The 22818-nt window shown below is 41.0% G+C and overlaps 2 protein-coding genes across 6 annotated transcripts; one reads left to right on the top strand and one right to left on the bottom strand.

Annotated features, from left to right (window-relative positions):
* Positions 1 to 523: 523 nt before the first annotated feature.
* On the top strand, positions 524 to 13969 carry si:ch211-57i17.1 (uncharacterized protein LOC565010 homolog). Of its 3 annotated transcripts, XM_037085609.1 has the most exons (11): positions 524 to 939; positions 4160 to 4268; positions 4555 to 4671; positions 6004 to 6145; positions 7317 to 7444; positions 7821 to 7970; positions 8258 to 8338; positions 9126 to 9201; positions 9312 to 9377; positions 10017 to 10044; positions 10459 to 13969. In XM_037085609.1, the coding sequence occupies exons 1-10, from the start codon at positions 632 to 634 to the stop codon at positions 10025 to 10027; spliced, it is 1188 nt and encodes a 395-aa protein (XP_036941504.1). In that variant the 5' UTR covers positions 524 to 631; the 3' UTR covers positions 10028 to 10044; positions 10459 to 13969. The 3 variants fall into 3 exon arrangements, with proteins under 3 accessions (XP_036941504.1, XP_036941503.1, XP_036941505.1); XM_037085608.1 differs by lacking the exon at positions 10017 to 10044 and having other exon boundaries at positions 526 to 939; XM_037085610.1 differs by lacking the exons at positions 8258 to 8338; positions 10017 to 10044 and having other exon boundaries at positions 532 to 939.
* Positions 13970 to 15311: 1342 nt separating this feature from the next.
* Positions 15312 to 20399, bottom strand: si:ch211-57i17.5 (usherin). 3 transcript variants are annotated; one of them, XM_037087135.1, is made up of 6 exons: positions 19838 to 20399; positions 17619 to 18530; positions 17361 to 17465; positions 16189 to 16260; positions 15904 to 16095; positions 15312 to 15658 (listed from the first exon to the last, which is right to left on the bottom strand). In XM_037087135.1, the coding sequence occupies exons 2-6, from the start codon at positions 17673 to 17675 to the stop codon at positions 15569 to 15571; spliced, it is 516 nt and encodes a 171-aa protein (XP_036943030.1). In that variant the 5' UTR covers positions 17676 to 18530; positions 19838 to 20399; the 3' UTR covers positions 15312 to 15568. The 3 variants fall into 3 exon arrangements, with proteins under 3 accessions (XP_036943030.1, XP_036943029.1, XP_036943031.1); XM_037087134.1 differs by lacking the exon at positions 19838 to 20399 and having other exon boundaries at positions 17619 to 19810; XM_037087136.1 differs by lacking the exon at positions 19838 to 20399 and having other exon boundaries at positions 15922 to 16095; positions 17619 to 19810.
* Positions 20400 to 22818: the final 2419 nt, after the last annotated feature.

The raw sequence follows: 22818 nt of genomic DNA, 5'->3' as shown, positions 1-22818 counted from the left end.
TCATTATTTTGATTTAAAGTGTTTGTACTATCTTTTAATTTTTAGCTTTTATAATTCTAACTAAGCATATTTTGTTGCTGTCTTGATGTGCATTCATCTCTAAATCCTTGTTCCTTGTTTTGTTTAACAGATCTTAAAGGAAAACACAATTTAATTTACTGTGTTTATATGTGGCATGCCCTGCCACCTTTCTAGTTTCAAACACTGCTCTGGAAACCTTCATTTCCCCTGAGGACAGCTTGTTTATTTACTTAAATATTTCTGAGACCTACGATATGAAATGTAAGCAGCGTCGTGTTTGCCTTTGTTGAAAGATATGCAGGATTAATGGGCTCTTTTTCGTAATAACCTCACAGATATCTTGCCAGCACGCTCCTCTGGCTGACAGTGAGGAGGCTGACACAAACAACACATGAACAATCATCTCCATGATGGAATCACAGCTGACATGGGTTTGTTTTGCTCCAGCTGAAGGGGGAGGGGCGTCTCGACTGACGTCACGAGGGTCCGCCCACCCCTCCCTCGACATCCCTCTCTCTCCGCCTCGCCGTCTACTTCAGTGTCTAGGAGCCGAAAACGAAGCACCATCGAGGGGTCCAACTGGCTGTCAAACCGAGCTCCCACGGCAGTCATGGCGGCGCCGTTAGCCCACTTCGACGAGGACTGGCAGGACTTTAACGAATTCAAGCCGTCCTCGGCGACGGCCGAGCAGCTGGACCAGCTCAACTCAAACGTGGGCGAGCCGTCGTCGGGCCTAGATGATTTCTCAGACCTGGACAACAGTTTCTCCGGGGAGATCTGCAGCTTCAAATCGATGGAGGACCTCGTCCACGACTTCGACGAGAAGCTGACAGTGTGCTTCCGAAACTACAACACCGCGACGGAGAACATAGCCCCCATCAAACCCATCACAGAGGACAATTACTTGAAAGACGACGAGTGAGTGTGAATTTTAATGCGGGTTTTTATCAGCGCTAACTTTTAATCTCTTAGCTAGCTAGCCGCGTTAGCCGAGACATGCTAGCCTTAACGTTGATGTGAGGGAATCTTTAGCTTAGCCGCAATCAGTGTCGTTCAAAGTTTAGACGGCAAACCAATGCCTGTACTTACACTTTAATTGTTTTTCTCTTGTAACAAAACGTGTTACACCTGTTTCAGTATTGAGCTGACATGAATTTAAGTGGACATACAGAACAACAGAAGCAGCTATAGCATGTTGCAGTGTTACAAGTATTTGGACTGTTTGGTCCTTGAAGGCAACATCAGTCGCCTGTGTATTCGTGTGTGTGTGTGTGTGTGTGTGTGTGTGTGTAAGTGGGGACAGGGGAGGGGTCATGCCACGTTACCAATATTTTATTTCATGCTGGATTAGTTTGATTTTTAGCTTTTTAATCCACTGATCCACAAACTGTAACTGAGATGAAGAGACTGGCTGTTGACCCTTGCATACCTGCTCTGTATTTTGTATTTACAGTTCACTTTTGACTTGACTTTATGGACCCCAGCTGTTTCCTCTGACTGCAACCAGACACAACATGCCACATATCACACGCGTTATGTTTATTTGATGAAAGGTCACACTGTCAGCATCTCATTCTTACCATCTTTACATGAGCCCTTGTTTTCTCAGTCGGAGGTGCCCAGCAGCAGCAGCAGCAGCAGCAGTTGTTTTCATCTCACATACCCTCGAATGCCACAGCTCTGCATTCACATGACAGCATGCTATTACTCCCCAGCAGAGAGTCACATCAATCCCACACCAAGCGCAGATGTCACTGTAACTACAGAGCTGTGTAGGCTGCATTAATCACCATCCACTTACCGTCTTCTCCTGCATGTAGCATTGCAACAGGGTGACACTGTGAGATCTAATCACATGCAGTAATGAAGCTTCCCCTGTTTTACCAAAGGGGATGTAATGAGTCATGCGTGCATTATGTCCACACATAGATGTTGCTTTACCGAAATCTTGGACCCGACTCCATCCGTTCAGAAAGTGTTTTAACGTAAAAGCTAATATTGGGTATATTTTTAGCCGGTTACGTCACCAACATCAGCAGGCACTTGAACATGAGAACTGAGGACTTGTGACTGGTCTCAAAGAGACCCTGGAGCTTGAACATTGGGTTTTAAGTTGTTTCTAACATAACAGGAACTTTGCCACACACTCACACACACTAAAAGTCATAAATACAGCAGTGGAGAGCGCGTCACAGCGAAGCGTGGCAACAGCCCGGCTGTTAATGGTGCCCTAAATGTTTAGGGGGATGTAGGAGGTCTAGTCAGACAAGGAAAGAAGCGTCTGTGGTTGTTGTAGGTAAAGAAACAGAGGATGGAGGGAGCAGAATAATTGGACAGCAGCCCGGTGAAGCCCAAAGAGCAGCGCCAGGCTCAGCGAGAGTCTTTTCTGGATGACTGCACTTTGCAAGACGTGCCCAGGCGCTTAACAAGTTTTCCAGCAAGACCGAGGCCGGGACGAACAACAGGGATGACAAGGAGGAAATGTGTGTATGTGTGCGGTTTTGGGCGAGAGCGAGAATGGAGACAGCAGAATGTGTTGCCAGGTCGTGCATTATGCGAGCAAGATAAACAACATCCCCATAAATAAATTTAGACAAGTAATTCAGACAACTTGGCATGGTGTCGGAGTAAAAACAAGACAATTGGTCCCTTGAAATCTGGACTGGCCCCGTAAAATGTAAATTCTCTCAGTGAAAGTGGAGCTAATGATGTGTTCTGGCCGGCGCTCACGTGTCCGAGACAGTGTCTTTGCTGGAGGCACAAAAAATATATCCTGCCAGCCTTCGCCCTATTTAGAACAACCCCTCAGCCCATCTCTCCCCAAGCTGTGCATGGGCACTTCAGGGAGGAACATGCGAGTTACATAAACACTTGTCTCCATTGGTGTGTGAGTGAGGAAGGGAGGGATTGACGATGCAGAGTCACTGTGACACATGGGTTCACAGCATCCATCCTCATTCTGCTCGCAGCAGTCGGGACCAGAAATAAAAACACAGTGACTTGCACGTGCGCTCGAATTCTAGATTCATCACAGGCTCGATTTTCTGTCAGTGTTTGAAAACATGCATGATGCTGCCTCCGGTTGTTAGTGTCATTTCCAGTGGGGACAACATGAAGGGGCAGCTTTATCTGGCTTTTATAAAGCTGCACTTAACCTTTTAATGATGTCTAAGATTGGGCTCCAGCTGATGATTATTCTCACTGTTAATTGGTGAATCATTTAGTTTATAAGCAAGAAAACTGCTCATCATGACTTCACAAAGTGATGTCTTTAAAATAACTTTTTTTTTGTCCAACCAGCCGTCCAAAACATTGACTTTATTTACTATCATAAATGACAAAAAAAATCCAGCAAATTCTCCTTTTTTATCAACTCATCATTGTCTCGAAATAAAGCAAACCCTTAATAAAGCAGCTAAGCATACTCTAAGTAGAGTGCAATGTGCAGAGCCTAATGACATCTGATATTTTAAGCTCATACCAACATTTGACATAAAAATATTTCCTTCTTTTTTTTGTCAATTTAGATGTGTAATTGCTTGCACATATTTTGCAATGATCCCCCGACACTGGTAACCAGCAAGTTTTATAAACAAGATGGATTTCACAGTAAACTTGTTTGTTTAACAGACTGGGCGCTGCCATCTGCTCAGCTGGGACATGTCCCCTGCCAGCTTCTTCAGGCTGCAGAGTAATATAAACATTCAACAGTCTGTTGGTGAAATGATGACACTGTTTCTAGCAAATTTTAAAAAGGCTCTAACGAGCTAACAGCACAGTTCTCAAATTAATCCCACGCGGGCTGTTGGAAAGCTGGCGGACATTTGCTTTAAGGCTGAACCACAGCAAATACGTCAATGTTTCTCACAAGGGAATGTTAACCAGGGGACAGATGACTTGTGATTAAGGAGCCGTTAAGATCGTCGAGTGCAGCAGCAGGAACACTGAAGTGGTGAGGGGGTGGTTAGACAGCAGGACTTACTGTAACCCTGCCAGGTCATGCTGTGTCACAGTAAAAAAAGAAGGAAACAGGGTTTGTCTTCTCTACTGTGGGTCGAAAACTCTTCACTTGTCTCCTGTTTTTTAATCATAATACTGTTCTTGTGATATCACATTAGTCTCCGTTTCTTTCCTCAAGGGTGTGGAACGCTCTGACTGATAACTATGGCAACGTGATGGCTGTGGACTGGAAGACATCACACACCCGGAGCTTACACCTGCCCACCCTCAACCTCACTGAGCACGAGGTACCACACACACACACACATTACTTGTCTCATGTAGTATTTCAAGCACAGAGTAATAAACACAGGCTACATTTCTATACCTTTGCACAAGGGGTGTAACAGTACGTGTTGTTACTGTATACCTCCTATATACTGCTGCTGTGCACCTTTCGTAACACCTTGAAGGAGCCTTATGTGAGCACTTTGCTCTGCTGACCTAAATCTACTTAACCACCTGTCTGTTTGCTCATCCAAGTTGTCTCTCCCTCTCTCCCACATCTTGTCCCCTCCTTCACCCGACCAACAGAAGTTGGACAACCAGTCTCTGGATCTGTCGGACGACGAGGAGCTGAGGGAGCAGATGGACATGCACTCCATCATCAACTCCTGCATCAACGACGAGCCGCTCTTCACGGCCGAACAGGTAGCTTTTCAAACTGTGTTTTTTTTCTAGTAGACAATACACCTATATCAACTCATTTTGGTCTGTTACTGATATAAAAAGACTTATTATTAGAGGAATTAAAAGAGTCTTATTGTGTTTTATAGTTTTTTGGCTGTCACTGCTGCTGAAACGCCTCATCAGTAGCTCCGTCTTTAATTCCAAGACTTTCTGACATCACACTACTTCACCATGTCACACATTAGCATGAGTAATGCCTAACAGCCAGTTTGGCACATAAGAACTCATTCATGCTCTATTGTTGTAATTGCTGCTGGGTTAGGTGAACTATATGAAACTATTAGAGCATGTAAACCGAGTCTAGTAGTAACCCAAAATAAAATTCTCAAAATGAGCCCAATGTTTCCTTTTAACTTATTAAGCCTACTCAAATGATGCAGACGGACTTTGGTTTTTCATCATGTACACATTCACAGAGCACAATAAGAACATTTGCATGCACATACCGTCATGCATAAGTGTCATCTGTGTTAGCCTGTCAATATCTGCAAATGTTTTAATTTCAGGCCAAGGCCCATATTTCATTTTACAGCCTTTATCAGCCAATGCAGACGACATCCTGATGTTATGTGCAGCCCAGGTTTATGTGTTTTGTGTTTCCCTGGTTGTTTTTGGAACATGTTACTTGGAACACGCTTAATATTAAATGGAAAAATCAGTAGTAATGTTGCTGTAGCTAGATTAACATTAGTGTTTCTCACGGAATTTGATGATGTTGGAAGGCGATGGGAGGGACAAGACTGTTTTACTGGAAGCTGTTTGAGGCCTTTCACTTCTGCATCATACTTCCATAATATGCACATTCATGACCGCAACAAAGAAAATGTTGCTTCTTTTTCTCCCTCCTTGTTGTAAAAGTAATCACTCTAAAGTCCATCCTGTTTCGGCAATGTTTTCTATATCTCGCATAACGTTGAGAACACGTTAAGTTGGGGGGTTTTTTTGCCTCAAAAGTCTGGTTTTATGCAGGATGTTGCACCCTGAGAAGTTTTTCTAAATCTTGTGATGATCTAAAATAGTTTTCAGTCGGGTGGACTACAAACAGACTGATTGAAATAGAACCGAAATAGCTACCTGGGAAAACGGCTTCATTGTCAAACAAGACGACAGAGACTTTGATCTTTCCATTAACTCAGGCAGGGGAGCCAGTATCTCAGCAGACGCCACAAAAAGACTGTTTGAAGCTGTAAATATCTATGTGTAAATTGCAATAAAAGCAGCCGAATGACAAACCTCCTTCCTCTTTATACTGACGATGTTTGAACGTGGGTGTGTCTGTTTTATGTTGCTCAGGTGATCGAGGAGATTGAGGAAATGATGCAGGAGTCTCCAGACCCGGAGGACGATGAGAGTCCCTCGCAGTCGGACCTGTCCATGCTCTCCCAGGACCTTCACGCTCTGAAGCGCTCCGGCTCCAACACCAGCTACGAGGACCGTGAGTATCTGCGATGGTTACAAAGAGACAGTGAATAACAAAAAGCCTTTAATGTTATTGTGAGAAGTGAGACAGCAGTGCTCTTTCACACTCTGCTGACATTTGATGGTTATTTAAAATCACTCAATGAAGTGTGAGAGGTCACACAGTCTGGCACATGAAGAAGCAGCTACACACACACACACACACACACACATTCTTATATAATGTGTGACAAATGCAAACAGGCAGCAATTACGTTGTTCCTAAATGTTATATAATCAACAGCATAAATTTAGATTGGGCACAATTTTTCTCCTGGCAGACTGTGCAGCCAGTTGGCCTTTAAGGATGAAGATTTAGTTTCAGCATATATCAACTGCAGAGCGTAGTGTGTTTTACATATTGGACTGCACATGTCTGTCACAATATTTACACCACTTCCACCTTTGATCGTGGACTTTATACCTCAGGATGCAAATCAATGTAACATCTACTGAATCAGCATCATAATTGTATACAGCTTTAATGTCTAAGGCACGTTACAGACAAGCTTGTGTGCACTTTAAAACACAAGATTGAGTCTGATTCTAACGCTTACGTGAATGCATAATACGTTTGTCTTCTTTAAAAGTAGAGCTTCACATGTAGTCTAAGTTTGTTTATCCGTCAGATTCATTTTCCAGATTGAATATTGAGTCAGGTCGGGATATTTCACTTATTTAAGGAAAAGAAAGAACAACACAACACAATTGGAGAGCATGCTAAAAATACAACAAAAGGATTATAAAAACATCACGGGATGAAATAAAGTTGACTAAAAATGAATTGTACAAAGAACCCTCTAACCTGATGGAGATCTGTGGTGAAAACATGCAGATGGGGAAATTAATGGAGTGTGATTTTAGCATCTAACTATTAAAGAATGCTGTAGTCAGTGGACCAGAAAGTAATGACAGATGTAGGCCCATGTGTTTCAACAAAGAAATGGAAATAAAATGGAAACTTTCCTATTTCAATTCAACTTTGTGGGCATTTGAATTAACATTTATTTTGCACCATGAAGTCCCTGTTGCCACCGACACACTGAGCTGCACAAAGATCCACCTTGTTTTTACACAACCTCTTACAGTACATGTATATCCTGTATGTCACTTTACTTCTTCATAACAGTTTTACACATGATCTTCAGGGCTGCGTCAGCTGTCTGTGTCTGAGCTGACCGAGACTCTGGAGGAAGTGGAGACGGCCATTCGCCGCTACAGCGAAGAGCTGATCCAGGCTCTCGCCCTGCGAGATGAACTGGACTATGAAAAGGAGGTAAAATGAACAAATTATTAACAGCGTTCAGAGAACTTTGAAGTCATCATCAGCCAGGCGATTCAGCAGTGATGCTTGGTTGTGGAGAGGCTTTTAAATGTAAGAAATTGAATCTGAATACAACCATTTGAACATCTGTCTTGTGGTGAGAACAGACTGCAGCGCTCAAAGCGATCTGTAGGCCAAACAGGGGTCAGTGAATCGTGAGCAGCTTTATTCCTGCGATGTCATTTTCTTCACAGTCACAGTTTATTTTTAGCAGTGGAAAAAAAAGACTTCTCTAAAAGCAATGCATATTTAAATTATTAAGTCAATTGCAGTTTCACCCTTATAAATCAACACAAATGAAGGATTCTTACGCATCTAAAAACAACAGGTGAAGAACAGCTTCATCTCGCTGTTGATCGACGTGCAGAACAGGCAGAAGGAGCACCGCGAGCTGCTGAGGAAGAAGAAGAAAATCAGGAGTACGACGACAACCGGGCCCAACGGCCAGAGGACAAACAGCACGCACATACCAGGCACGGTGAGTCATGTGGTGTGGGAGACAGAACAAAGACATACACCCTGTGTGCATGATTTTAATGACGGATCAGTGATATACACACATGTTTACACAGCCGCGCTCCTGTTTGAAATATAATCAGAAATGCATGATGCGTGACCTGACAGGTAGTTTGCACAGGGGAGCTGCTTTTCTACCAGCATCAAGGGTTTTTCTGTTAAACCTTTCTCCTCTTTTCTCTTAATGTAGCAACCTCCTCATCTCTCTATGCTCTCCTTTTTCCTTCTTCCTCTTTTTTCCTCATGTAGCTCCTTACTCTGGAGGGACTCTCCAATGTCATTCAAAATGGCCTCCGTCAACATTTTGGCAACACAGGAGGGGACAAACAGGTGCCCCTGCTCTTTCTTTCAACTCGCTTCCTTTTTCTTCGCAGACTTTTGTTCGTCTTCTTTCATTCTCTTTTTTCATTTTTACCATCCGCATGTTTATTTCTTTCTCAACAGCTACAGCTGGCGTTTGGTGTCTTTTGTTAACGATTTATGTATTTTTCTTTTTTATTTAAATTGTCTCTTTTTCTTTGAAAGACTTAATTTCTGTCCTCCACCTTGTCACAGCTTTTGCTGTGATGTCATCTTGTTATTGCTTTGTTTTATACCAAGAATACACAATTGTGCAGTCATTGCTACAAATTTTAGAAGTTTGGAAAGTGCTTGATTTGAACCCATAAGTTTTCAAGGTTAGGAATATGTTTGAATATGAATATTCTTCTTGAAAAATGCTTAGTTTATCAACATAATCTGGTGTCTGTTGTCTCAGGTTAACTTAAAACATTTCAACATTTGAAATAAAACTATTTCATTTTCACGTGCTGGTGTCTCCAAGTGTAAAAATTAAGTACTAGATAACCGTGATCAAACATTAATGTGAACAGGTGGTAAAATAAATAAAATCTCAATATACATTAACATCTGATGATATCAAAGAATGCTGTAAACTTTTTTGCTGTTGCGTTTATAGTAACAATTCTGACGTGCTAACAAAGGTTGAAAGGTTGAAACCAGCTACCGGTTACATAAGTCAATATTTGCACACTGAAAGACATATATGGCGATAATAAACACCTCTATATGTAACACTGTTCCTGCTTTGTGTCTTACATGGTCTTCTGTTTTTCAGTACCTGACCACAGTGATTCCTTATGAGAAGAAGTCTGGAACCCCATCGGTTGAAGACCTCCAGATCCTCACAAAGAGTGAGTGCTTGTTTGTTTCCAAGGTTTTGGTTTTTGTAACAATATTCTTTCTTTTTGCCTCGGTGCGTGCTCTGTTTTCAAACTGTAATGTGCTGCTTTCATCCTGCCAGTCCTCCACGCCATGAGGGACGACAGCGAGAAGGTGCCTGCCCTGCTAACAGACTACATTCTAAAAGGTAAACACACACCTGTCCTCAGTCACTTTTATATATCAGTGACAATGTATGTAAACCAATATTCCACTATGTACAAATATCCAAAGATAAAAGCCTACCCGTCTGATCAGAAGGAGGGAACACACCTACTTTTTTAACATTACTAAGATTTCTATATCAACAGGTTGTTGCGCAAAAATGTCACAACACCAAATTTTTCAGGAAGATGGTGCAAGGAATAAAAGAGGGAGGCTTTTTTTTCTTGTCCACCACTGGTGGACAACTGGGCATATTTTACACAAGAAGCTGTTTCACTTCTCCATATTTTAATGTGATGAACAACATATTGAGGCATGTCCATCTGAGTGTAATGAAATGCAATAAAATGGTGTCCCAGAAGCGATTTGTACTTAGATGTCTGTCACACCCAGGTGACTGCTGTTTGTGTCTGTTCCACTAGACATTCAGACACTGTGCCTCTGTTGCTTGAAAGAGGAAGTGCAGAGTTCATTTTCCATTTTTTTTATAAGGGGAAGCTGACAGTAGAGAAGACAAGAGTAGTGCTCAACACACACATGAATAAATGCGTTTCTTGCCAGCCTTCACTGTTGACCTGTACCTTCCTTGTCTTTCGTCTGTGCTGCATTGTCCTTTGGGTAGCTCTGGTATGAGAGCAGTGGAAACTGAGGTTTGTGAGGCACTGACACGTTAACACTGATACTTTCTCCACCTTCAGCCCTCTGAGCTCTGTCAAACGCCCTTTTCTCTTTCTCTTTCTCTTTCTCTGTCAGTACATCTTCGTAGTGTGACTTTCTTCCTCCCCAAAGCAGCAGCCTTCCCTCACTCGCTCTTCGCTGTAGTGCCTATCATGCTGTGCAGTGCTTGTGGCTGCACTACACCCCCCCTCAAACACACAAACACACTCATGCACATGATCCCCTCTGTACTGCGAGCTTGTAGTAGCAGCTGTTCACGTGTCTGCTTCTTTTCTCTGTTCTCTCCCCACATTTCCTCCCTGTGGTAGTCGCTCTTCCATAGTTCACAGTTCTCCTTCATGTGACAACGGCATTGATCATCGGCTGCTCTGCTCTTGTCTCCACAGTTCTTTGTCCTACGTAAAGCCAAAGGCGAACCTCCCGTTTCCAGAACCATCCATCGGACCATCACAAGAGGGTTCTGGTATACCAGAAGATCAAAATCTTCCTTCCTCCACATTTTTCAACACTTCTGTCTTTTCCTTGTGGCATTTTTTTTAAACTCCGCCACTGTTATCTCTCCTAAGATTTTAACCTAGATATAGCTCTTCAGTCTGTATAGTTCCTTTCATTTGTAATGTTTTAACTTTTTAATGCCTGAGAGCTACAACCCTTGTTTATCCTGACTGCATGATGACTTGCCTATGGATGCCAGTAATCAGTATTAGTCTGAACACCTCACTTCCTGATTAGCCAGCGGCTCTAGAAAGGAGAAGGGGTGAAAGGGTGTATTTTGATTCCATGGCTTGTCCACGGATGAAGTCTGCTTTGTAAATTCAAATGCATTTGCATCTGTGTAGCTCATGCCTGACAGGGGGAAACAAATCCTGGCAGAATCTGTGAATCTCAACGAGCCAGGCTGGTTGTGATATTAAGCATTAACCCTCTTCTTCCTGAACGGAGACCTTTGTCATGAGCCACGTTTCCACCGCTGGGACTTTCCCAGGGACTAGGAACATTTGGAGAAACTCATTATGTTTTCAGGGACTAAATTAAATTGCCCCCCAGAACGTCCCTACTCTGGGTTAACGCTTTCCAGAAGTACAGGGACTTTGCGGGTGGGGATTGCACTGCTGAACATTTCTGGTTAGCTGACATTTCAACAACATTTCATTTCAACACCATTTTAAAAAAATCTGTCGCCCCAAACCAGTTTGTTTTGTGTTTATTGTGCATCACTATATCAATATGGCGTCAAGAGAGAGAAATGGAAATAATGATGCCTTGCACAAAAACGACACATAGTTCCTTTAAAAGTAGTTTCTTTAGGTGGAAACGTGACGATAATGGCTTTTTTTCATTAGTTGTTTATGACTTAGTGTTGAAAACTCTGCTAAACCCTTTTAATTTATAAATCCCAAATAGTAGGCACACCTGTCTTTGCATGTTGGTTTTAGGTTTATGCTTCATATAAGCTGTTAGTTGAATGTGAAAATGAGATATTTTGTATACGATTTAAGAGACATTGCACAGTTTTTGGGCAACTTATTACTTTTTGAAAAAGGGAAAAAGTCTTGAGAAAGTAAAAGCTGGATGAACAAAACATGTAAAGCATATTTTTGGATAAAGGGGCTTGTTTTTAGTGAGATTACGGTTTTGCCAGTAGCTACTTTTACCATTTTGCAACGTAATTTTGTAAATGCTGTCCATCGACCTCTGAGCCCTCGAGTAGTGACCGTCACCCCGAGCAACTTAATCCCCCCGAGCCGTCATTACACAAGTCTGCAAATATCTTGTATGACACTTTTGCATTAGTAGAAAATGACTAAACTGGTCGTTTCATTAGATAGTGTCGTTAAGATTAGGTTAAATAACTGTAGTTAGACTTCTGTTATCTGTTTACCCTTTAACTGTTGTGTGAATTCTGTGGTAGCACTTTAGTCTGTCAGTGATCTGGTCATGTGGTCGTGGAATATGTGGCGGATGTACTTAAGAGTACGTCTCCCTAGATTAGTGTTAGATGAATCTTAGGATCATAAGCTAGTGGTGCCAAAAGCACGTCAACATGAAGAACTGTTGTCATGCGTTCTGTTCCATCTGTTTACCTTATTGGTCATCATGAGCGCGGGAAGTTACACAAACTTAAAGGGGCACTCCACTGATATGGATAATGTCTTCAGCAGCTCTAGAGGAACTTTGTCAAAGAAAGTAACCCTGATGATGTCATGGTGATGTCACCTGGACCAGATTTGTAAGAGAAAGCCTTTGTAACAAGCTCAATATGCTTTAATGGAGTTCAAAAGCATGTTTACAAGGCTGGATTGGTTAAACTAAGGGACTGTGGAGATGCATCGTGGGAAATGTATGATTTAGTGTTTTTGAAGTAAAAGTCAGAATATCTCAGCCTCCACCTCATCGATTTTGACCATTCTTTTTTTTTTTTCTTTTAACACGTCTCTTGCAAGTCTCCCAACTCTGTGTTAATGCAATACTAAATCACTGGAGCGCCCCTTTAAAAACCATGTGCCACCGATCTAATGCTGCATGTCCGCCACATCATCAGCAGGTTGGTACACTGACTTTCAGATCACCAGCTACTACAGGTGCACCACACACTGTCAGATCAGGTCTAGTCTAGCTCTCAGGTACGATCATCAGTGATGGTAGTTTAAAAAATCTGAAAAAGGTACTGACATTCCTGAGTCTTTGTAGGTTTCTGGCAACGTTATATCAGCTAGACTTCAATTTGCTGCACTTTTGTCTTATCACAAATTTCTCATTTTAAAGTTCAAACGTCCTAGACTCTGCTTAGTAGTAACAGTAGTATTTGTAGCCAGCAGTTCAATGAAACTGGCTGCAGTAGCATCTGCTTTGTGTAGCAGTTAATAGTGTAGATGCAGTTGTAATATCTGGCGGCAAACATTGATTCTTTAGAAATTCTGTAGAAAAGCGAATAGTCAATATGTACGGTAAGAGAAGGTGAGACTCGTAAGAAAAAAAAATTATTTACTGGTTAAATTTTTTTCCAGCATGTTTCTCATGCATGTTGCAAAAGGAAAGGGCATGGGACGATGACAAGGGGCGTGATAAAGATCTAAGAATGTTGGGGTAGATTGCACAAATGGTTGCTCAAATTTTGAGGGATTGATTTATTCTTTTATAAAGGAAGACAACAGCTTGTGATTGCTATATTTAACTATTTATATGCAACTGTTGTTTCTACTGCTCCCAGCTTTGAAAACATTCACAAACTAACTGTGCTACATGCACTTCGCTTCAGCAAAGCATTTTTTAAATAATGATTAAATTGTTCTGTTTATGGAAATATTACACTAAAGGGATAAGTGCATGTTGCAATTGAATGCCGGAAAACTCGAAGCAAGTTATTAAAACTTACTTCAAGCTGTTCAAAAATTGTTCAAAAAGGGCAAAATTTATACATGAGAAGGCTTGTGGCACTGAAACACTTTTGGAAAACATCCCTCAATCAAAAGATTCAATGAAAATGACAACAACTGTGTCAATCTATTTTTTGTCTTATAATAAAATGGCAGCCAGCATGGAAGTTAGTCGAGGATCTTGTCTCAGGCCATAGCCGCAGACATATCAGTGTAACTACAATTTAGAGATTTATATTTATATACAGTATGCACAACAAAACAAGCAACAGAAAAAGAGGCTGCCTTTGTAAATGCCTGAAATCTTTTGTACATTAAACCTCCTTTTTGTTTTTAATGCAATATAATTCCCCAATTTTGGGGTTTTATGTTTACTGTCTCATTGTGGTACTGCAGTATATTAATTTATTATGTAAATGTTCGTTTTGTAACCATATTATCGACTGTAATGGTACAAGTGTTTTGTGCCCACATTGCATTGCAACTCATTTCAAATAAATTAATATGTGACGACCTTTAAGTGGTTTTGGCTCACTGTGTGTTTTTGTGTATAAACTTGTCTTGGTACAAAGTGAGGACCAAGGTTTTAACCAGCAGAGTGAGGACATTTTACAAAGTGGGGACATTTTGGAAAGTGTGGAAATTTAGGGTGGTCCTCACTATTTCAAAGGACTGTTTTGAAGTTTAAGACTTCGAGGGATAGGTTAGAATAAGTCTTGGATTAGACATTTAGTTGTGTAAATTAAGGTTTTGTCAAGGTTAATTAGATCCTATCTGTGCCAACAAACTGAATAAGCACATCACAAAGAAATATTCAGCATTGTGACCATTTCAAATAAAATCTGGTTTATTTTGCAAATCTGTAAAGGAATACTGTAGTGTGTCTAAAATAAATAAAATCAGCACATTTTGAGATGCATGCTTTTGACATTAATACAGGTACATCATTTCCTTTAAAAAATAATTATAACTTAAAAAATGAAAACTAGAAGATTAAAAGTTTTTTTTTATATATATCCTACAACAAAGTCACACAACCCTTAAGAGAACCTAAAACTTTTTTTTTTTTTTTTTTTACTGCTTTGGTGGATTTATCTGAGTTATACATTATTATGAAACTGTCCTGATATCTACTCATGAATATTTGATTAATGAGGCCTGAAGGAGCCTGTGGGAATCATTTCCTTTAATTAAAGGAAACTATGAGCTGGTAAAGTAGCAAGTAACCGGCTACAGTTTCCATTTATATTGTTTTACCTAGAGTTCATAATGATGAGATCAAATATTGGTATCAGGTGCTGATACCGTCATGGTTCACCGAGCCACATACCAATCCAGATTCCACACTAATGTTTTTATGAGTTATACATGTAACCCAATATGTCATAGAACAAATTAATCAGTCAGTGATCAAACAAATATATAGAGATTATCCTAGATATCTAGTCGGATACCATAAGCTGACATGACTACATTTGCTCACTGTCATTTGCAATCCTCATCATTCGTCTTCTGTCAAAATGTCTTCAGATACAGTATTAAGTATTAATAGAAAACAAGAAAAGGTTACTAACTTAATGGCACTTGCAAGCTGCATCCACCAAAAGTTTCTGGTCATGGAGACCAGAGTAAAATTACTATTAAAAAAAAAGGAACAAGCACGCCTCTTACAAAATTACCAGATAAAACTACTTTCTCTAGACAGAAAAATATGTAGAAAAAAAAAAAGATTTCGTAGATAATTTTGTTCTGCTGGATTAACATACAGTATCTTTGGTTTCTTGTGTTCTGAGTCTGTGTTCAATGATGAGACATTTTAATGTCTTTTCTTCATCCTTCCGACTCAAACCCAGTCAGATTTAAGGATTGTGACATTCCTGCTTTTCCTCTCCTCACTGCTGTGATTATTCCAGTGATCTTGTCAGGAGTCACGTTTTTTACTCATCTTCTTTCATTGTTCATCGTAAAAGTAGAAGATGAGACTTTACAACCCCAGCCACGCTTTAACTGGTCACGATTTAAGACCGAGCAGAGTGGATTTTATGTGAGATTTGCTTGTCAAAAATTGTTAAAACATCCAGGTCCAGTGTCCTGTGGGGGTTCAAAGGTCATCCTCAGGTCACAGGTTGGTGTCAGTGAACATGGTGTGCTCCTTCCTCACAGTGCTGAAACCTTTGATGGTGTCAACGAATTCCTCATCGTCCATAAACTGCGGGAGAAGAACAGAGCTTGTTAAATGGAGGCTACAGGAGTCTGGATTTCAAGACACTTTGAAGTGTTTGGGCTTGTTTGAATCGGTCTTTCTGTATCTGTGTAAATGTCAAAGTGCATTAATGTTATGTAGAACATGTCTGCAATGCTTCTGTTCAATGTTAGACAGATTCTGTTTTAAGATTCTAGAAAGTATCAGCAACAACGATATGAACGGAGTGGTTCTGAACAGGTTAAGCATACGTTTTTGGGGTCTCTCACCATCCCACTGTCATGGCCTGAAATGTTCGGGTCCCACGCCTCGTCGTCTCCGGTCAAGGACTTCCCGTCCATCACCTGGCTGACGCTGCGCCTCAGGGAGTTCACACTGAGGATGCCCAGCTCGTCCTGAGGTGGGACCTCGTCATCGGGCTCACATTTAGCCTCCAGCACTTCCTGTAGGTGAGGGGAGAGAGATGGATATGTATGCCATGCAGATGTACAGCTGTATTTCCTTTATGTGTCAATGAGGCGTCGTTTTTTTTTCACCTCTATCTTCATGGTGAAGCCCTTCAGTGTTACACTGTTGGAGAAGCCTGTCGTGTCAGGTACAGTGTCGAACTGGAAAGGAGAGAGGGTGAGACCAAAGGTAACTACTAAAACTCCCAAAGTACATGGACTTTGTTCGACAGTATTCACAAGGGCTTATTGATTATTACTTCATCTGCTTTTTAAATGGCGTCGGCCAACTGCTATTTATGGCATTATTATTGTGCCTGGACATAAATTATCATTTCTGATTGCAGACATTGTTTTCTGCACTCAGCGTCCCAATTGGCACTCAGCAATGAAGCACGTGTATAAATCCACAGTTATATGGCTCGGGCTGTGTACAGTTGACTTTAATTATCCCACAATAGGAAATAAAACCAGAAAAATGCATACTGTGCATTTCCAAAAGAAAACGCAGCATGATTAGTGAAAACTCTTGCAGCAGCTCTCAGTGATTTGTGCTTTCTCAGCAATTTCTCTCTCTTTTTTTTTTTTTTGCAATCGTGTCCCATAGTGGCAAAAAGAATATATGAACTAAAATTCCTCTTTGGGATTGTGGTGGACAGATCAGAGATTCCCAGAGGTCCTGATGTGAACAGGGATGTCTCAAGATCTAGGTCACTGGTAATCAGAAGTTACTGGGTGCACCTGTGATGTTCTCCCTCAGCTGGCCGCAATCAGTCAGCTGGGAGACTCTATAAGAGGGCTGCAGATTCCCCTGCTCAGTTGGTTTTGTGTTCTCAGAGTCAACACCATCAGTTAGCTCTCTTCAATTGGATGGATGTGGGTTTTATTTTCTCTGCCGCCTTTTGGTTTGTTTGCTTCAACCCTTTTGTGATTTGCGCAGTGCTTTGTTAGTTTCCCAACTGGTGACCCCTGTGCTTCAGGTTTTGTTTTCTGGGGAAATGCGACAGGGATCAATAGGTTTTTCTGATATCTGATCTCTGAAAATGTGTCCCTCTTAACCAGCGGTCTCAGTCTGTACAATTGTGCCAAATTATGTTGCACTTGGAGGAAGTTTTCATCAGGTTTCACTAATTCCCCATAGAAAACCATTTTAAACAAATCATAGGAGAATGACTATACAATCAGTGTCATGTCTCATCTGAATTTAGGGTGGTGTGATGAGGCCTATAGTCCTCATTGAAAAAAAGTTAGTGTCTCCTCACTAGAACAGAGTTGCTGGGTGGGTAAACAGCCATGGGGCTCCTCTTCTGCATGGGCAGGGCCACCAGCGGAGGTCTCTCCCTGGTGAAGGGGGGTTTGTTCAGGGCCTGAATAGTGCAGATCATTGATGGAAAAGGCTTAATTGAAATTTCTTTACACAAAGAGCCGGTCGATACAAGTTGACAGTTCTGCCCAGAGTCCCAAAAGTGATGTCACATTATGCTGCACAACTGTCAAACACAAAATAACCGACTCTTTACCTTATGGAGCGCGATGGCGAGGATGACGGCCAGCAGCAGCAGAGCGATGCCTGTCATCACCACGATGAACCACAGCTCCCGGACGACCGGCTGGCCTCCCTGACCTCCCTCTGCCCTCTCACCTCCACCTCCACCTCCTCCTCCGGGAGGAGTGAGGCTTGGTGAATCTGGTGGGAATTATTACATGTTACATATTGTCATAAGATTAAAAATGGCTTAGTTCAAAGCTTCATGTCACCTTAGAGCACAAAAACTGCTCATCTAAATGTCTCCTTGGTTTCAGTCAAAACCTCCTGCTCACTGTATTCCATCAGACCTTTGCTGGGTTTACAGTTGACAGGAGCGCATCACTCATGCACTGTAGAAGAGATAACAAGGTAACTGGAGACACACTTGTGCTCGTGGCCTAGTTTCTAGCCTGCAGATTGCACCACACTCCACCTTTGTCCATTTATATCTCAACAGACCTCTGAAGTCTTCAACACGAGTTGTCTCTGGAAGTTTACTGGTAGATTATGCAGTGTACTGATGCAACCTAATGCCACTGTTTCGTGCTCCTTCCCAGCGTGCTCTAGGAATAGAGTTACTCCTAGACAGTTTTAAAAATGAGCAAGGAGTGATGGGGAAAAAGTAGTCAGAGAAGCACATCCAGCCAGAGACTCACCAGTGCTGAGGTCCGTGGTTCGGCCTGTGGCAGGGGAGCTGGCAGCCCCTCGCTGTGCGATGCATCGATCAGAAGGGCAAAGACCTGCCGGGGCGTTTAGGATCACACCTGTCGCCCCATCAATATTTTACACCTGATACTTTTACTTGCCGTCTTACTCTTTTCAGCAGTGCTCAGCTGAGGGAGACTCTCGAGGAAAAGGTTAGATCCTCCATGTCTCGTCACCCTGTCCTTAGGCTACTGTTTCCCTAGAGAGCACAAAGACGAAACAATTCATCAGAGCTGAAGAACCAAACTGCATGTGTGCTTCCTCCGACGCTCCAGATCTCCCATCAACCTTTGCTTTTTTTCTCCAGCAGTGCCATGGTAACAGCCAGGTGTCAGGTTTCGGTCCACCTGAAGAGGCATGGTATCACCCCTCTGATCTGCACTGTTTGTGTTTGTGTGTCCCTGTCTTTAAAGAATACATGCAAACACACATGTTAGCCTCACTAATTAAACTGCCTTTTTTGAAATGCGGTTCCATTTAGTTTAATGATCGTCCCCTGGGAGTCTGTAGATATTACATTTCATGGCAGCATTCAGGGACATTTGTAAAGGAGGAAACATAAAAACTGTAATTTTATGGCATTATAATAAGATGTGAAGCCATCCTGGACACCATAATGTGAGTTCATCGACTTACTGACTTAACAGAGCCATAATTTAACTGCACATGATAGAGCAATCATTTTGTGCAATATTATTATTATTTTTTTTCCTGTGCAATTACTTAACTGTTGTTTCAGCTCGGTGCAGTTATCCAACTGTGCAATTACCAGTTCAGTTAGTATCTTTAGTAAATAATGCAGCTTGTCCTCTCGCACCTGTTCCTCTATTTAATTTTATCACTACTTAAGCATTTTATTGTATATAGTATTTTGCTGTTTCTATATTTGCCCATGAAATCTTTCAAATGTGATTTAATATTATTAGTTTACATCAGAGTTATATGGTGAGGCATGATGCTCATATTTCTCATGATTTTTCTATTCTTATTTCCTATACATGTTGTTTTTAATATTGTAGTATAAAGTCCATATTTATACACATTTTTCTAATTCTGTTTTTTTTCTTTTTTTTTTTAGTTTTCTTGATATTTCTGTTTTAGAAAGCAACTGTACTGTCACCTTATTTACATATACCCTCTCAGTGTAGGTGACCGTGTCCTGTACATTAAATCATAATGCTTCACATGCTCCAAGTTAGATGTTATATGATGATAATAATAATGATAAAAATAAGCTTTTATGTGTTTGCTGTTTTATGAATATTTTACCACAGTGTGATCCTGTTTTTAATATTTATTTATTAAGCTTTGCATTTGCACAGCTACATTAATGTCTTTAGAATTGACATATCAGAGTTTTTTGTGAAATCCATTTGGTTCAAAAGTTTTGATTAGGAAAAAAAGGCAACAAATTAGAATTTTAGCGTGAATGATCCCTTTAGCAGCCCTTTCTCGTCCTTATAATAGATACAAGATAACAAATAACATGTTGATAATGTCGTGTACTTGGTGTTTCAGTGTTTAACCACATGATGGCGCTGAGCAGCAGCTGCTGGGCACGCTGTTGCGAGGCAGCGTCCAGTGTAATGAGTCAACAGCAGCAGAGGAGAAACTCAATATGCACGTTGAGCCGCAGTGTCCCTTCTCCTCAGTCACAGCCATTAATGCACTTCACTGTCAGAGGCTCAGGACTGACAGCAGATGTACATGTCTACAGGTCCACATGTACACAGGTCCATACATATTTAAAAACACTGATTCCATGATGAGCAAATACAGCCACTTTTCTCTGGCGTCCTCAGTTGACCTCTAAGTGAACATGAACACTTGTCTGTCTGCTGTGAGGGAACGATTGAGACCGACAGATGAGAGGTATGGCAGTAACAGCTCATCAGGGCGTTCATGGTCGCACCGCAGGAAGATATAAAACTTTTAAACATTTGAGCAGCATCCCGGGATGATTGAAGGAGGCTGGATGAGGACCAGGTTGTATTTTGCTCTTCTGTGATCTTGTTTTTCTTCTTCTGCCTCTGGATTTCCTAAATAAAACATGATTCTTCGCAGTGCTCTGGACAATGGGGCTTCCCTGAGAATGATATATTAATGTGATGTGTATTACAACTCACTGTTAAAGGTGCAGTATGTAGTTTAAAGGAGGAAATGTAAAGAGGAGGGAACAATCTTTATTCACTGAATTTCACAAACAAAATTACCTTAAAGGACAAAACAGTTTTATACTGTTTTAAGTTGTTTGTTATGTGGCGGACCCTGCCACCTTTCCAACAGTGTTCTAGGGACCTTATTTTCCTCTGAGAACAACCTGTTTGTATGGAAACATATCAAATAACTACTTTTAAGTTTCCCTCCACTCAGAAGTTGTTGTTTTTCTTTGTGTCTTCACTTCAGATGTTTGACCCTCACTCTGTACGGTGAGTTTGACACCAGATGTCTGTTTTCACAATAATTTCTTTATTTCACTGTACTCACATTATATCTTCTTTTAAGACATGTTTGTATTAGCATTTGTGACATCACAACTAGTCAAGAGGCAGAGTGTGATTCAGTAATTTTTTTAAAAAAATGTATTTTAAAGTAATTTTACAACTGAATTGAAATTCTTGTGGAAAAAACACAAACTCTTTCTTCAAGCAATTTACTTTTAAACATCTGAAACATGTCTAGAAGGAATCTTTAAGACTGAAATATTTGAAATGCAGTAAGTTTGTATAAAATCTCCTGACATTGACAAACGCAAGTGGAAAATATGAGAATGTAGTTTCAGAGAAGAAATTCAAACCCATAATTCTAATATAAATTATATATAAATTAATTAATACAACTAACTTAGAAATTTTTTTTTTGTTTTTTTTCAGAACTGAATAAACGAGCTCAGGAGAAATAAGGACCCACAACACTGTTTGAAGCTAGAAAGGTGGCAGGGTCCGCCACATGTAAACCAAGTGAAACAGTATGAAACTCTGTCATCCTTTAAGGGCAGTTTGCTTATTCAATTTTTTCAGCCATGAAAACAAGAAGACTATATTTGTATAATAAGACTACATTGTATATCTGATTTCACTGTTCTGAAAAACTTCACTGGCTCTCGATCCAGTGAGGGGATGTTCACTCCTTTGTGAAAAGTACCAAATTCCATTGAAGAAGATGTTGTTTTTAATCTCTTTTGGATGAAAGAAAAATGCCATAAATGATAAGACAAACATACACTGGTTTTAGAGGTCATCGTGGCTGTCAAATCTTTTTATTTTTAAGAACAACATCACTGAATACATTCAGGCTCAGTGTGGCTATTTCAGGATCGCTTTTTGAGTTGAAACCCAGCTGGTTACGACAACAAGGATGTTTGAAAGCAACATAACTGCATAATGACTTTTAACCAAAACACGTTGATTATTTAACACTTTCTTTGACTCTGTAGCCGTCGGTCTCAGACATCAGCACTCTGTATAAAAAAGGGGCCCCCACATTAACTAACAGCTCATTTGATTTATTTTTACAGACGAGCTCTCCTCCCTCTAATACCCTAATCAGCATTCATACCTTGCCGTGATGATTCGGGACAATGCTTTTTTATTGAGGAAGTGATCTCACCCTTGAGTGCCAGAATCAGCCTTTTTTACAGCCCATCTCCTCAGGGCCTCATCCATCACCAAGGTGTCTGGGCGACACGGCCGCGAGACACATACTAACTCATTTAAGGAGAGGGACATACAGGGATATATCACTCAAGATCACTAACTCACTTACTGACGGCTGATGTGGTGAAGCATCCCCAGCTTGTTTCAAATCCCTCGGCGCGCTCTCTTGAGTTTTAACCACAGGTAAATAAGGAGATTGATTTAGCTTCTGCTGACAGATAAGGAGGGATAAAGGACAAATGGGTTCTTTTGGAAAATGTAATTTGTCTTTATTCTACCATCTGGTCTCCTCTGTTCTTCCCTTGTACGTCTAAACCAGATCACATGCCTCACGTTACAAAAAGCGATCGTGACTGATCGCCGCTGAAAGCCGCCCGTCTCTCCAGTTAATATTTCCTTTATCGACTGCAAACCCAATCAAAAACCATGTAATCACACAAAATATCTGCTTGTTCTATCACCAGGCTGACAAAGGCTCATCAACGCGATAATTTCCAATTACATTTTCAAAATGAGTAGTGTAAAACATAGCTTTAAGACCTATTGGCTACACTTTATTAAAAGTGTCATGATTCAGGATTCAAGTCTTCTTCTTTTGTCTTATGTTTTGTTTCTGTGCCCGCTTGTGTCTCTTCTCTTATTCCATTTGTAAGGGGAATAACTTGATATCCCCTCACTGAAATGTTACAGAGTCTTGTGTTAAATTACCGGGGTGTAGGATCTAGCGGTGAGGTTGCAGACAAACCAACTGAATACCCCTCACCACACCCTCCCCTACGGTGGACCCCCCAAAAATCATTTGGTGTGTCCGTTCTGGGCTGCCATAGAAAC

The sequence above is a fragment of the Acanthopagrus latus genome, chromosome 22 (assembly GCF_904848185.1).
Source record: "Acanthopagrus latus isolate v.2019 chromosome 22, fAcaLat1.1, whole genome shotgun sequence".
In the NCBI taxonomy this organism is placed as follows: Eukaryota; Metazoa; Chordata; class Actinopteri; order Spariformes; family Sparidae; genus Acanthopagrus; species Acanthopagrus latus.
Note: the sequence above shows the minus strand (reverse complement) of the source record. Positions and strands in the feature narration are given on the sequence as shown.

Excerpts from the sequence above, each read along its gene's own strand:
- si:ch211-57i17.1 (XM_037085608.1), top strand. The coding sequence starts at position 632 with ATGGCGGCGCCGTTAGCCCACTTCGACGAGGACTGGCAGGACTTTAAC. Across the intron at positions 940-4,159 it reads AATTACTTGAAAGACGACGA|GGTGTGGAACGCTCTGACTG; the intron begins GTGAGTGTGAAT and ends TCTTTCCTCAAG. Across the intron at positions 9,202-9,311 it reads CCTCCAGATCCTCACAAAGA|TCCTCCACGCCATGAGGGAC; the intron begins GTGAGTGCTTGT and ends TCATCCTGCCAG.
- si:ch211-57i17.5 (XM_037087135.1), bottom strand. The coding sequence starts at position 17,675 with ATGACAGGCATCGCTCTGCTGCTGCTGGCCGTCATCCTCGCCATCGCG. Across the intron at positions 16,261-17,360 it reads CACCCAGCAACTCTGTTCTA|TTCGACACTGTACCTGACAC; the intron begins GTGAGGAGACAC and ends TCTCCTTTCCAG. Across the intron at positions 16,096-16,188 it reads GCTTCACCATGAAGATAGAG|GAAGTGCTGGAGGCTAAATG; the intron begins GTGAAAAAAAAA and ends CCTCACCTACAG.